Raw genomic sequence first — 15,498 nt, 5'->3', positions numbered from 1 at the left:
AGGACCATCTACCTGGTCTTGCTTAGGGTAAAAACACAGGACACAATGATAATTATATTACTCCCCATCAGCTGAAGCTTCCTTGTTTTCAGGATAGGGTCTAAAACAGTTCTCTCCAGATCCATCAAACAGAAGCTGCTTCTCACAAAATGCCCACAAAACAACATACACCCAATGTGTTCTGACCCAGCTCCCCAAACACGACAAACCCTCTGAAGTGAACTCAAAAGATTCCTTTATTAGGAGCGCCAACAGCCCCAGCAAAAAGTTCCTCTCTCGACGCAGGCTAACAAGTCCGCCCAGCAGGGAGGTGACTAGTTGTCTGCCACATCTCTTCATCTCCGCCCCCTGCCTTTTATCCCCAGAGCTAGGGTGGGGCCTTGCTAGCAGCGGTGGCTCTTCCGTTCCAAGGACCAGCCCATAGATTTCCACTGCTCTCCTCTCCTTTGCCTCCTGCGCATCCACAAGTCTGGCACTGGACGCAGCCGTTCCTCCTCTTCCTCATCAGCCACCTCCTGACCTGGGGGCTGCTGACTCTCCATCTGAGGGCTGACGGGTGGCCCAGGCTCTGCCTCTGCCTCTCTGCCAGCTCCATTCCCTCTTCCTCCTTGGAACTTCTCAGGTTGCCTTGATGCTTACCCTAACTCCCACGCCTCTTCCTCCTCCACCTCTGATTCGGCTGCTGGAGGGGCCGGCAGCTGACAGGCCACAACTCAATGCCTTAAAGAAAAGCTGGAGGGGAGTCTATCCCTGTGGTTTTGCAGCATCGTTCCAGGCCCCCCTCCCAAGCAGTGCTCCACCCCCTGAGAAAGGGAGCCCCAGCGGGACCCTGAGCAGGCTGGGTCATACCGTTCGCTGCAGCAGCACTGGCCAAAGCGAGGGTCACGTCAGCAGATGATATGACGGCGTCCTCGGGCACATGCAGGGCCCCCACCAGGTCGTGGATGTTGATAAAGGGGTGGAGCTGGGCCACCCTCTTTGGCGGGATAAGCTCGCAGGGAATGCCCATGATTCTGCCGGAGACACACAGGCATTGTTACACCCTTGTTCCAACCAGGCTGGCGAAGGAGGTGCCACCCCACCAGACGTGCATATATGCGCCAGCTTACTTGAGTCGCGAGGCTATGCGCTTCAGCGAGATCAGCCGGTCTTGAGTCTGAGCTAGTGAGATGGAGCCCGTCTTCACGTAACCTGGTACAAAAAAAATAACCCCCTCTCAGCCTCCGTTGCAGTCCCACCAAACAGCCATTTTCTTGGATGGGAAAAAAAGCGGAAGGAAGCCGATGTTAAGAAGCAGATATTTCCCAACCTTGGTGGACATCAACTCCCAGAATTCTCTGCAATGACTATGCTGGTTGTGGAATTCTGGGAGTGGAAGTCAATATACCTGGGAATTGCCACGGTTGGGACACCCTGTGTTAGAAGGAAGAGCTTGGACAAGAGAATCCAAGCTTCTGATCTCTGCACAGCCATGAAGAGAAGCGAGTTTAAACCACACCATTGTTATACAGGCAGTCCTCGACTAACGACCACAATTGAGCCTAATATGTCTGTCGCTGAGACATTTATTGAGTTTTGTCCCATTTTCTTGCCTCAGTTGTTAAGTGAATCACTGCAGTTGACAAGTTAGTAACCTGGTTGTCAAGTGGATCTGGCGTCCCCACTGGCTTTGGTTGTCAGAAGGTCCCAAAGGGGGACCCACAAGATCCCAGAACAATGCAACGATCATAAAGATGAGTCAAGCGTCTGAATTTTGATCACATGACCATGGGAAGGCTCTAATGGTCGTTAACGGTTTGGCTAGTCCAGCGAAAAGAAGGACCAGGGGGGACATGATAGCGGTCTTCCAATATCTCAGGGGCTGCCCCAAAGAAGAGGGAGTCCAGCTATTCTCCAAAGCACCTGAGGGCAGGACAAGAAACAATGGATGGAAACTAATCAAGCAGAGAAGCAACTTAGAACTAAGGAGAAACTTCCTGACTGTGAGGACAATTAACCAGTGGAACAAAAGTTGCCTTCAGAAGTTGTGGATGATCCATCACTGGAGGTTTTTAAGAAGAGACTGGACAGCTACTTGCCTGGAGTGGTATAGGGTCTCCTGATTGAGCAGGGGGCTGGACTAGAAGACCTCAAAAATCTTTTCTATCCTATTCTGTTCTGTTCTACTCTACTCTACTCCACTCTACAGTACCAGTATTTACAGACCCCTCACACTCCGGACATAAACTTTGTCGCTTGTATCCTTACGATTTATATGGACTGTTTCCTAGTATGATTTGATGGCTTATTGTACCCTATGACTGTCATTAAGTATTGGACCTGATGATTCTTGCCTCTTGATGAATATATCTTTTCTTTTATGTGCACTGAGAGCATTTGCACCAAGACAAATTCCTTGTGTGTCCAACCACACTTGGCCAATAAAGAATTCTATTTTCAGTTCAGTTCAGTTCAGTTCAGTTCAGTTCAGTTCAGTTCAGTTCACTTCAGTTCAGTTCAGTCCAGTCCAGTCCAGTCCTGTCCTGTCCTGTCCTGTCCTGTCCTGTCCTGTCCTATCCTACCTCTACTCCTGACGCAGTTAGAGGGTGCCAGCAAGGTAGATAGAGGATGCCTTGTTTCCCCAAACTGACCCCTCCAGTGCTTACCAGTTTCCACACCAGTCTCTTGCTTAAGCTGCTGGTAGAGCTTCCTGGAGTAATGGGCCATCTTTAGCTCGATGGACAAATGGTGCACTGTGCTTACGATGCCTGCGCAGAACCGAGTGGAACCGGCCGCCAGCCTAAAAGGGAAAAGCCAGAGGTGAAGAGAAGCTCCAGACCCCAAGAGGGAGGAGGAGGAGGAACAAGAAGTCCCGGAGCTCAATTGCAAGTTATACATACAGGCAGTCCTTGACTTACAACCATAATGGACTCTGCTCATCACGATCATAAGTTGTGATGATTGCAAAACGGGTGGATCATATGGGTGCCTCGACTTACTGCCATTGTAACATAGGACAGAAATTCTGGGCTCTATTACAGCCATAAGTTAAGGACCACCTTTATGGTAAAAGAAGCAGAGATGCGGTCCAGAATGAATAAGGCAGGGGTGTCAAACTGAATGCCTCCAAGGGTTGGATCAGCACTGTAGTTGCTGAATTTGCTGAGGGCTGGGAGGGGGGAGAAGAGATGGGGCGGACGCCTCCTGCAGCATTTTGCCAGCCAAAACTGGGCATGGGCGGCATACTAGCCCCCTCCCTGTGCCCTGTTTCCTGCCTGGATGGACGCATGCCCCCACCCCATGCCGTTTTGGCCAGCAAAATGCTGGAGGAGGCCACCCCGGCAGAAAACGGGGGTGCAGGGGGCTGTGTGAGCCTCCCTCCCATGCCCCATTTTGGCTGCAAGAGGCACCGCGGGCCGGTCCTTTGCTATTTCCAGGCCAGCCCCGCAGGCCAAAATTAAGCACCCCTGTGGGCCTTGAGTTTGACACCCGTGGAATAGGGGATCAATTCATTCATTCATTCCAGCCCTTGTTCTATCTAGTGCAGGGCGAAGGCCTCTTCTGCATGTTTCCAACCCAGACGGTCCCGAACTTTCTTTTGGTCAATTGGGCCCGCCATACTTGCTGATGTTGTCTTTCCATCTAGTTTTAGGTCTCTTTCGTGGACGCTTTTCATCAACTGGGATCCATTCTATGACCGCCTTGGTCCACCTGCCATCAGTTCTTCTTGCTCTGCGACCAGCCCATTTCCATTTCTTTTACTCTCAAAAAAGGGGGGGGGGGTCATTGAAGGCATAATATATATAAAAAAAGAAGCACCCAGTGCAGAAAAAAAAAGGCACAGTGAGGAAATCCGATTGTTTATAGAGAATAAATAAAGATGCATTTCAGAACAAATGGTGGGTGGTTTGAGAGGAGGAAGACCAAGGAAGTTATGACTGGTGACACTCTCAACAAACGTAACCCTTTACCTGCCCTGCTCCAGTAAGACAATGTCCTTCCACCCTAGCTTGGAGAGATGATAGGCCACTGAGGTGCCCATAATTCCACCACCACAGATAACCACTTGTGCTTGTGTTGGCAGGGGCATCAAGTGAGGCCCAGCTCCATTGCTGCTACTGTGCCGGGAGCCACACAGCCTCCACCAGGTCAAAGTCATTCTTTGCCACTGAAGGGCTAATTGCCGTTGGACGAACATCATGCTGACGGTTATTCGGTCCTCCAAAGACGCACGGAGAAATCTTCACAGCTGCTGCTAGCTCTGCAAAAGAGGAACATGCTTTTCATTACGTATGCTTGGAAAACGACTTCAATGAGATTGGTCAGCAGCAACATCTGAGATGCGAAGACAGCAGGGCTCCTAAGGTTTTTTGGATGGGTGGGAACATGTGAAAGTTTAAGTGCAGGATCTGGCCCCTCTTTGGAAAATGATTGCAGTGATAGTTCATCACAAGCCCTTTTTATTACTTTAGTATTTGGAAGCCACAAATTGAAATAAAAACATTGCACACTCTGCTTTTTTTTTAAAAAAAAACCAATTAAGAAGAAATGTTGGAACAAAGTATATGAGCACAACAAAAAATGCATTCGGCAAGCACAATAATCGCCACTCGCTACTTCCACTGGGGATATTGGAGGAGTGTTGGAAGCCCCTCATATACAGGAGCCACTATATTGTGAGTTTGCTCAGTTCAATGGCTGAACCTCTTCTCTTTCAGCCTCATATACCGTTTCCCTGAAAATACAACCTACCCTGAAAGTAAATCCTAGCTTGATTTTTACACATGCACCCAATATAAGCCCTATCCCCCAAAATAAGCCCTAATTAAGATCCCACCCACTCCAGAATGCATGGGTAAAAATTAAGCTACGGGAAGGGATGAGGGGGTGGAACTGCCCTACTACTTACCATTGGACAGTTGTAGCCAGGCCTCGCACACCCCGACACCTGCCTTGCCGGCCCATTTCTTCTGCAGCCGGCCAGGCTAGCAAGGCTTTCCTGAAGGCCTCTGGAGCTGATATAACAAAGCTCCGGATCGATCTGGAGTTATTGGCTGTTATCAGCTGCAGAGGCCTTCAGGAAAGGCATGCCAGCTGCAGAAGAAGTTCCCGAAGGCCTCTGACAGCAAAAAGGAGGCTGGAGGCAACGCACGCAAGTGAGGTTGGTCTGTGGATGACATCCCCCCAAAATAAGACCTGGTGCCTTTTTTGATGGCAAAAAATTATAAGACGGTCTTATTTTCGGGGAAACACGGCAGATACATTTATAGAATATATTTGATCCCAAGTCCACTTAACAAATCATAAAACATGCCATGCCCAAGTATGTATTATACCTTATAATGTGATGCAAAGAGACCCAGGTGAATTTAACCCACAACCCATCAAACCTCATTTTCAGTTTGCTCTAGTGTGAATCCAGCCAATATGCCAGAGGAGAAACATCCACTATCTGCTTCACTAGGCTTTGGCACAATTCCACGGGTACAATAATTTACCCACTGGATGCCAAAAGTACATTTACTGCCACAGGGCAGCACTGACTCAGTCACACCTTGCCCTTAAGTACAAAAGTGATCACCTAGAAAAGACTCACAACATGGCAATAAATGGAAGAGAAGGCAAAACTCTATAAAAAGCCAAGTTTTTTATATTTTTTAAGAATGGGAGCTCAACCATTCTTTCCTTCTGATTTCTTAAGTCTTAATAAAAAAAACCCTGGGTGCAACCTGAAATCATCTAATTTGAATGCCTGCAACGTCCTCCTATTTCCTACCATGAGACTGACTTAGCAGGTCTCCCATAACCATTAATATTAACTGTCCCATAAGAAAAATCCTCCAATATTTTATTTATTGCATGGTAATTTATAACTGGAGAGAAAATTCGGCATGGTGGTTAAGGCATCAGGCTACAAACTGGGAGACTATGAGTCCTAGTCTCGTCTTGGCTACCTTGGGCCAGTCACTTTACCTCAGCCCTAGGAAGGAGGCAATGACAAACCACTTCTGCAAAACTTTGCCAAAGAAAACTGCAGGGATTTACCCAGGCAGTCTCCAATAACCGGATACAACTGGACAAAAGAAGTACAATTATTTCTACTGCTTGAAATACCCAGGATATAAATTAACTGCTATCGTTTAAGCCCCTGGATATCTTATTATGAGAATTATTAGTTTTTTTTATCCTGCTTTTTAAAATATATGGAAAACATTGCCAATAAGCTTGCCTATTTTCCCCACAAGGACACTATGAAGTGGGTTGAACTGAGAGCGACTGTCCCAAGGTCACCCAGCCAGTTTTCATACCTGAAATTTTCTTCTTCCAATTTTTTTCAAACTGAGAACATATTTTTCTTCTCTCACAGAACCATTACAATTCTCTTCAGCATAAGGTCGCCTTTTCCCCTTCTTTTTGTGCTTGGTCAAAGAGATCTGGATCCCCTGAGGAGTCACCTCAGCCCAAGCTTGTCCCACTCACTCCAGTGAAGAGATCTACTGAGATCCTTTCTGCCAAAGAAGTTCAGCTGGTGGAGTCCAGGAGAAGAGGCCTTCTTTTGCTGTGCCCCTTTGGACTCTTCTCCTATGGGAGGTGAGGTGGGGTCTCCAAGCTCCTGGCCTGCTGGAAGAGCCTTAAAACCTGGCTCTGCCAGCTGCCTCCTGGCCCCAGTGGGATGCTCTCTGCTGGGACTGGCTGATAGGGTGAAGATACGACCCCAGTCACCACCCTGTGTCGTCCGTCTTCTTACTTTTTAGTCTTTATTTAATCTTTCTTAATTTTAATTGCTCTGTACAGGTTTGCATGGCGGATTTGAATCCAAGAAACCAGATGCAAATCCACTTATTCAGCCATGAATCTCTCTGTGAGATTTTCCACCGATTTGACACTTGGTCCATTTTTTTTCAGGTAGTCCTTGCTTTACGACCACAACCGAGACCCAAAATTTCTGCTGCTGAGACATTTGCTAAATGGATGTTGCCCCATTTTACGCCCTTCCTTGCCACTGTTGTTAAGTGAATCACTGCACTTGTTAAGTTAGTAACTCGGTTGTTCGGTGAACCTGGTTCCCGCCATTGCCACAGCCATCGTCATAAATCTGAGTCCCTTGTCTAACGTCTTTTTTTTTTTATATATACAAAAAAATCTATTCCATTTCAATGATGCACTGATTAGGCACATATTTCAATTACTTAACCAATATTAATAATATTCTTATCATACTTAACAATAACAATAATCACATTTCCATACATATGAGATCCAATATATCTATTACATTAGTTTCTCTTATTGCTCTATGAATACATCTAATCCCTTTTAATTTGTTCTATTTTCTATCCATTGATAAAACAAATCCCATACCGTGTAATATTCAGATTCTTTTCTTTAATTCCTATTCATTTCTGCACATTCAAATATTTCTTTCAATTATCTTTCCCTCTATCGGTATCTTATCACTCTTCCAGCTTTTGGAAAGTCCCTTGTCTAACGTCTGATCCCCTGACTTTGCGGATGCTGTGATGGTCGTAAGGGCGAAAAACGGTCCCAAGTCACTTCTTTCAGTGCCGTTGTGATTTCAAATGGTCACTAAATGAACGGTTGCAAGAGGAGGACTACTTGTCTTACCTTATCATTTGATAAGCCACCTAGAGCTGCTGCAAAAATGTGGCACGTCCTTGACTTACAACGGCCAGGGAGAAGGACCTGCAGTTTCAAGCTCAGGTGCCATCTGTTGAAATCCATAGTTAGAATTATTACAACTTTTGAGGCCACTTGGTTCCAGATCTCTTAATCCACTTTCCTGGGTGCCTGAATTGGATTGTTTTTCTGGATGGGATCCTACCCAGCTAAAATGTTGTGCAAATGCTGCTTGCTGGGTTTATTTTTCTCGTAGCCTGCATAAAGGGGTTTTGTGAACCTATGTTAAACACATGACCGTATGTTTAACACAGGAGTCCCCAAACTTGGCCACTTTAAGACTTTGCTGGCTGAGGAATTTTGGGAGTTGAAGTCCACAAGTCTTAAAGGGCCCAAGTTTGGAGGCCCCTGGTTTCAATGGATTGATTGCCACCTGTCAGAAATGGTGCAGGGCAGGGGTCTCCAACCTTGGCCTTTAAGCCTGGAGGACTTCCACTCCCAGAATTCCCAGCCAGTTGGGAGTGGAAGTCCTCCAGGCTTAAAGGGGCCAAGGTTGGAGACCCCGGTGTAGGGTCCCCCTACTTGGGCAGGGTAGGGTGGGGGCTCGACTAAATGACCTACCAGGTCCCTTCCAACTCTTCTGTTAAATAACATATGAAATAATAAAAAGACAAACAAACCCAGTAAAGGTTGGGGGGGGGGGTTATCTACCTGTGGAAGAAGGTCCTTTAAGGCCAAGGAGCCCACAAGGCTGCCACCCTATGTGGGGAGGTATGTGGGGAGGGAGGGGTCTCAAATTGCTCTCTAAGCCCCACCCCTCATAGGGGGGGGGTTAGCAATTGCAAAAGTGGGCTGGGTGTTTATTAAATTTAATGAATAGATACCTAAGCCCAGTAAAGGTGTGTGGGTTTTTTTGGGTGGGGGAGGTTCTATCTACCTGTCGGGACAGGTCCTTAAGGGCAAATAACCCCAAGGGTGCCGCCTTATTGGGGAAGGTGGGGAGGGTCTTAAATTGCTCTCTCAGCCCCACCCCTCATAAGGTAGAGGGTCGCTGGGGAGCAAAGGTAAGGGGAGGTAAAGCTGTGGGGTCTCGAACCCCACAGGTGAGGAAAGGCATGATGGGAGAGGAAAAGAGGGAGCAAATGTCCTCCCCAACCCAATCACCCCCCCCCAAAGGTGGGAAGCTTAAACCACGAGGGGGGGAAATTTCCTCGACCCCCCTCCCCCCAACGTCGAGAAGCTTTTCCCAGCACCCAGGAAAGGAGGGGAGAAAGAAAGAGGAGGGGACGCTGGACTATAAAGGCTCCAAAGTGGGGGCGCCGGTCCTACCTTTCGGGGTGCAAGTTCGGACAGGGTGAGGTGGTCAACCCCCTCTCGGGCCCGCCTGGCCGTCCCCCGAGCCCAGCCCGGCCGCCAAGGACCCACCTGCGTGGCCTCCACCCAGGCGCTCACCTGGACGCGCTGCCTGGAGGCTTTAATTAGCATCGTCGGCCCCGCCCCGCGGCGGGATATCTGCATACTCAGCCCCGCCCCCACAGGTATCGTCGCGGGGGGGGGAAAGGAGGGAGACCTGAGACGGGCGCGGAAGCGGCGCGCGACCTTCCGCCTCTGTTGTTGTTTCGCCCGCGCTTTACGGCCGGCCCGGCGCGCGACAAGGTCGCGCGCCTGCCCGTGGCGTAACACCGTCGGGCGGCAGCCAATTGGCGTTGGGGGCGGGAGGAGAGGGCGGGGATAAGAGCGTGAAAGAACAAGCGCATGCGCACATTGATCGAAAGCACGTGGCCGAAGCGTTGGTTAGTGCGGTTGCTGCTGCTTGGTAGTTATGCGAGTTTTTAATCGGCTTCTTTAGCGCCAGTCGTGTCAAATGCAACGCGCGCTCTGTGTGGAGCCCGATCAGCTGCCGAGACTGCTTGCAAGAACCGGAGCCAAATTAAGAAGAGACTGGACAGTCGCTTGTCTGAAAGGGTATAGGTTTTCCTGCTTGAGCAGAGGGCTAGACTAGAAGACCTCCAGGGTCCCTTCCAGCTCCTATTCCTATTCCGCATTCTATTCTATATATTTTATTATACTCTATATTACGTTCTATTCTATATATTCTATTAATTCTATTGTAGTTATTCTATAATCTATATTCTATTATACTCTATTCTATCCTATACTATTCCATATATTCAATTCTATATTCGATATATTCTATTCTATATTCTATATATTCTATATTCTATTAATTCTATTCTAGTTATTCTATTCTATATTCTATTATACTGTATATTCTATTGCCCTATTCAATTCTACAGTCTATCTATTCTATTCTACTTATAGTATTCTATATTATATTCTACATTCTATATTCTATTCTATTCTATTCTATTCTATATATTCTATTAAATTCTATTTTCTATTCTATAATACTCTATATTCTATTATGTCCTATTATATATTCTATATATTGATGATTGAGTCTTCACTGGCAATTGCAGTGCATTTTGGGGTCAGTTGGTGTGGCAGGAGATGATGGTTCGTTCCAATGATTCTCACTCTCCGCCTAACCATTTTTTTTTCTTTTTTATTGACTGAATGAAGCTTCCTGGATGGGAAGTGAAACATTTTGGATTGTTGTACTTCTGTCCAGTTGTTCTGATTTAAGTTTTTTAAAATGCTTTTGGCCTGGATGATTGAGTCTTCATTGGCATATGCTATATAAATTTTCCAAAGTAAATCAAACATCTCACCCAGCACCCTCCAACCGAGATTGCTTTCAAGCCTTTGCTGTGTGGCCCATTGTTGTAGGTCAAGGTTTGGCCCATAGTAGCCTTGCCTTCTCTCCGCCTTCCAGAGCAAAGCAGACCAGACCATAGCATCAAGGGATGAGAGCACAGGTTCAAGGAAGAGCATGGATGCCTCTTCTCCCAAAAGCTCTGTCCTTTGCTGATAAGTGTCAGTCAAGAAACAATCGTCTGGGGCAGGGGTCTCCAACCTTGGCCACTTTAAGACTTGTGGACTTCAACTCCCAGAATTCCTCAGCCCTGGAGACCCCTGGTCTGGGGGTACCTGTTTGAGAATTGGTTTCTCAGTCTGAAGATCAGGGAGTCCTTTAGTAATTCAAAAACATTAAAGGGCAAAAGTCTGTAGACAACCAGTAACCATCATTAAGTAACCTTGAAAACTTAGCAGAACTCAAGATGGGTGGTTATGAAAGACGGCAGAGAAAAACACAGCAAAAAGCAAAAACCCGCAGACTCTTTTATTAAATTCTCCCATTTCATCTGTACAGAAAAATGCACATTATGTTCAGTATTTCAGTTAACAATTCAAAATTACACAGCATGGAACATGTAAAAACAAAGAATGGCCAAGAATTTGTACATAGATAAGAAGGAAAAAAAAACAATTTACAAAAAAAATCTTAATATTACATTTTTAAAAAGAATCAAGCTCAGCCAAACATTTGCTGTTTTGTGATTTTGTTTTTGTTTTTGTTTAAATCCTTTACCATGTCTCCAATGGCTGCTTTTCAAAGCTGCAAGAAGAAGGGCACCGAACATATACCTAGCTATGCCATTCGAAGTTGTTTGGGGTGTGTGTGTGGGTGTTCGTTTCAAATCCAATATTTGGATCTGCAATGAAAACAAAAAAATCAAAATCGTGAGCATCAAACATGAATTGGTTCTGGAAATGCCTCTTGATGCCCATTCAGGAAACTCGGGATACCTTTTCATCAGGTATGGGGCCACAGGACAGACAGGAAGCAATGCAAGTCCTACAAAGAAGAGGGGCCGTTTCCTCACAAATCACTTATCACGCTTGGTCCAAAACACCGTGAGGTCCAGCACACGGCCCCCTCCCCACCTGCTTTGCAGAAGGTAGGGCCTTTGGTCCTCTCTCAGCCTCCTAGCACGGGGGCCACCTGAAGCTCTGCCTTCATTTTCTCTCCCTGAGGCAAGGGCAGCACCCTGTCTTGATGCTGCTGCTGCTTCTAGTTCCATCTCTCTTTCTGAAGTGCAGCAGAGAAAAGAGAGGCCTCTTGTGATATGTGATGTTTGGCCCCTCTTTTCTCTGCTGCACTGCCAGGATAATGTTGCAGGATCCAACCTGGGTCGGTTGCCAGGACCAGAAGGGTTGTCTTCTGAGCTTTCAGAGTCATGCTTGGAAGCCCGTCCTTGGGGAACTTCTTCACACAGAGAAGTTGGGCTCCAGCGTTATGTCCAAAAGCTCGGAAGACAAAAACTTCTGGTCCCGGTGACCGATCCAGGTTGGATCCTGGAAAAGAAGGCCCTGCACCCTCACCAAGCTTAGGCAGGGCAGCCCTCAGCGACCAACCTGGCAAACGGTTGCAAAGCAAACAGCACAACTGTATACGGAAGTAGCAGGTGGATGGAGTCTTCTGGCTCCCAGCTACAATGGATTATAAAAACAATCATCTGCAGCCTGGCAAAACTCAGCATTGCTTTCTCCGCCTTCCTTGAATTAATTAATCCGATCAGTGAATCTGATTAAGCAGAATTAATATGAAGTGGCACAGCCTGAGTGGAAAGGAAGTGTGATCTCCACTCCTCTATACTGACCGGTTCCGGAGGTTGAAAAAAATGAAACGGAAGAGGCAGCCGGGGACGGGAGCAACATTGGAGGCCATCCGCCCTCTCTTAGAGCAGCAACCTCTTCACTCCTTGGGGCAGACCGGGCAAGTTATCTCGGTACCGCTGGCTCACGAGCCCCCTTTTCGGTGCCCTCTCTCCTCCCTCTGTGGAAGCATCATTCGTGATCCTCAACACAAGCTAAGCAGTGGAAATGCAGGGCCAGGCGACTACAGCTAAGCTGAGGGAAAGCAAAAATAAAAATTGTGCGTGTTGTGTCATTTTCTAGGACACACTAGCTAAAAATGACCCGTGTGTGTGTGTGTGTGTGTGTGTGTGTAGAGAGAGAGTGCAGGGACTTTCACCTTCATCAGCAAATGGAGCAAGACAACCAAGACTAACCCATCTCGCCCAATTGTACAATTCTGAACAAGACTCTTCCTTGCTTCCTATCAACGGTTTAATCCAGGGTCCTCAAACTTGGCAACTTTAAGACTTGTGGACTTCAACTCCCAGAATTCTCCAGCCAGCAGAGCTGGCTGGAGAATTCTGGGAGTTGAAGTCCACAAGTCTTAAAGTTGCCAAGTTTGGAGACCTCTGGTTTAGCCTCTTTAAGCGCTCTGTAGTCCATAACCCACAGCCAGCCTCTTCACAGAGCTTCAATGTCCTATTGCTTTTTCCCCTTCTGCAGTTCTTAATTCTGGCCCAATTTTGTGCCAGAATCACACATCTCAAGGTCAGGGCTAATGCCTCTAGGAGGAAAAATCCCGATTTCTGCTTCAGGTAAACCACTGTCTGACAAAATACTGGAGTCGCTTTTAGCACCTGCAGAGGAGAAAAGACCACAGTCTCTGCAGCGTCCACTGCGTTCTTATCATCAGCTGTCTTTTCCCAGCCCCACCTTCTAGAACAGGTAGGGGAGTGTGGCCCTTTAATGACTTGTGGACTTCAACTCCCAGAATTCTTGAGCCCAGCATGGTGCATGGCTGGCTCAGGAATTCTTGGGAGTTGAAGCCCACGAGTCATAAAAGGGCCACACTCCCCCGCCCCTGTTCTACAAGACCCAGGTTGGAACACAAAAAGAACCATGATCTCTAGAACCTTTCAGGATACCAAGAAGGAAAAAGAGAATCAGTAGTCTTAAAAAAAATAAAGCACACCAAACCGCCATCTCTAGGGAAGCAAAACCAGATACCACATTGCTCATTTTTCCAGTATGAAGTCTCCTAAAGTTAACTTTGTAGAAACACCATTTCACCAACACTTCAGAGCAGCAGCAAATATTCACAGTACTGTTACGAGTGACGGCTTGTCCAGACACTGATAGCCTGGTCCCGTGACAGAAACACCCTCCACTTTCGGGAAGTTAAATGCAAAAAAATAAAAGAAACCAAGACAGGTAGACTCTGTCTAGCAAGTGCAATACTTGTAAGAGCTGGAACATGCCAGGGAAATGGAGAGGGGTGAGCAGAACACCCAAATGCATGATTCAGCGCCAGCATATGAAGGCAGACCTATGGCTAGCAGGTGAAAAGACTGTCGTCCCGTGTGCCAACAAAAGAGCATGTGCAGCTTCTTCTACTCCCCAATCAAGTCAAGGGCAGCATCCAGGTTCAGACCAGGAGGGCTACTCGTAGTGCTGTTTCATAAAAATCACCACTTCCTTTCAAATAACAGACAGACAGTCCCCACCAACTCGTTCTTGCTCAGGAACAGAGTCCAAAAAATGCTCCTTTCCTACTTCCCAAGCCTGACAATCTCTTCAGCTTGATTCCGGAGAGCATGAAGCCCTCTCTCCCGTTCCGATCAATGCCGGATCTGCATACCGGGGAGAGGGTCACCTAATCATCACCCCAGCAACGGCCCTCCTGGTTCGGGGGCCCAAATCTTCAGGGCAACTTTCCGAGATGTCTACTTGCTACGCAGCTTCACACCCCGACTTGTGTCATGTAAAACAGCTTCCACTGGGGCAGGAAGTAGCTTTGCGAGGGGAACCTATAAAACCACCGGACTTTGTTTCTTGTGGTCGATATTTTATTAATCCCAAAGACAACGGAGAAAAGGAACGGCTTTCGCCTTGTTGGTGGAAACTGAGGAACAAACCAGTAAGGAAAGGAAAGGAAAAATACACACAAACAGATCCTTGTGACAGAAAGAGGAGAACTGGTGGAGATGATATTCCTCTGAGACCGTTTTGCTGACAGATTATGAGCGGAAGATGCTGGTTCATTGGCAAACTAGATATCCAAACCAGGGCCGGTGGTGGTGAGCGGTGGGTAAATGTCCCATCCTTCAAGTCCTGCCTAAGCCCAGGGCGCAAGTGTTTCCTCACCAAGACACACACTGCCCCACAAATTATGCCAAGAACGGATCTTTAAAAGGTTGACTTTAAAAAAACCTCCTGGGCTGCAGTTTGTCAGTCTGGTTTGGAGTGCGTGAAGAAGGTAGTTCAACAGTACGAGGAGGGGAAAAAAGAAGAAGAAAAAGAAAGAGCTTTTGTCTACAGGCAGGCAAACAACCGTGGCTAACGATGGGGTAACAAAGCTGCTGGACAGGATGGGAGACCCAGCCGATATGAGCTGCTGCTGCTGCTGCTGCTGCCGCCACCGCTGCTGCCGCTGCTGTTCTAATTGGCTTGTACTGTCTGAAGGAGAGCGAGGTGGGGAGGGAGACTATACAGAGAAGACTGTACAAATTGGGCAGGCCTTCCTCCTCCTTCCCTCTGATGACCAAGGTCGTCTCTACCTGTCCTTCAGTTCTCGTGTCACTCGCTTGGTGATACGCCCGCACATCAGACCAATCAGGAACAGGACACAGATGCCTGCACTGATCACCGACAGGATGTAGTTCTTGGAGGGAGACGTCACCACTTGCATGGCCAGATCCGAAAAGCCTTCCGCTGGGGCCACCTGGCAAGAGGAAAAGGAGCCATCAGCTACCAAGCCCAAGGAAAGGCACACCAACCCAACCAAGACAGGTGGACTTGGGCTGGCAAAGCAGGAGACAAACAATAGTCTACTTTGTTCTAACGAAATTATAGTAAAAAGCTAATTTCACCTGGGCAAAATTCTGTAGAAATCTTGTAAGTATCAGTCTGGCTAGAGTAGAAGGTAGAACAATGGATCTTAAAAAGCTTAACAAGTTTAAAACCAGAGTGTTAGAACATGCCCAAATAAATTTTGGAGGTCCCCCGTTTGCTCTGGGTAATGATTACTGCACTTTTCTTTAAAACTTTCCAGATGTCTAGGGAGGGGAACCACATTTTTAAGGTAAAAAATTCTGTTAATCTTTGATGCCTTTTAAATCA

General features: G+C 47.2%; 2 protein-coding genes across 5 annotated transcripts in view; both read right to left on the bottom strand.

Annotated features, from left to right (window-relative positions):
* PDPR (pyruvate dehydrogenase phosphatase regulatory subunit) overlaps positions 1–9,295 on the bottom strand; it is a 37,706-nt gene extending 28,411 nt beyond the window's left edge. Inside the window, exons 1-5 of one of the 3 annotated variants that reach the window (XM_087971782.1) lie at positions 9,070–9,295; positions 3,951–4,240; positions 2,646–2,779; positions 1,110–1,191; positions 850–1,013 (exon numbers count right to left, since the gene is read on the bottom strand). In XM_087971782.1, the coding sequence (XP_087827908.1) occupies positions 850–1,013; positions 1,110–1,191; positions 2,646–2,779; positions 3,951–4,180 (610 nt within the window). In that variant the 5' untranslated portion in view covers positions 4,181–4,240; positions 9,070–9,295. Of the gene's footprint in view, positions 1–849; positions 1,014–1,109; positions 1,192–2,645; positions 2,780–3,950; positions 4,241–7,605; positions 7,695–9,042 lie in introns of those variants that run through there. The other 2 variants (XM_087971781.1, XM_087971783.1) reach the window with 2 other exon arrangements.
* Positions 9,296–10,846: 1,551 nt separating this feature from the next.
* The window catches only part of GLG1 (golgi glycoprotein 1), an 85,312-nt gene continuing 80,660 nt past the window's right edge, over positions 10,847–15,498 (bottom strand). The window contains exons 26-27 of one of the 2 annotated variants that reach the window (XM_026680145.2): positions 14,937–15,100; positions 10,847–11,234 (exon numbers count right to left, since the gene is read on the bottom strand). In XM_026680145.2, the coding sequence (XP_026535930.1) occupies positions 11,216–11,234; positions 14,937–15,100 (183 nt within the window). In that variant the 3' untranslated portion in view covers positions 10,847–11,215. Of the gene's footprint in view, positions 11,235–14,203; positions 15,101–15,498 lie in introns of those variants that run through there. The other variant, XM_087971777.1, reaches the window with a different exon arrangement.

This window comes from Notechis scutatus, chromosome 9 (genome assembly GCF_049901735.1).
Source record: "Notechis scutatus isolate UNSWTSFEM ecotype Mainland chromosome 9, rNotScu1.2, whole genome shotgun sequence".
Lineage (NCBI taxonomy): Eukaryota > Metazoa > Chordata > Lepidosauria > Squamata > Elapidae > Notechis > Notechis scutatus.
The sequence above is the reverse complement of the archived record's forward strand: the minus strand, read 5'-3'. Positions and strand labels throughout refer to the sequence as shown.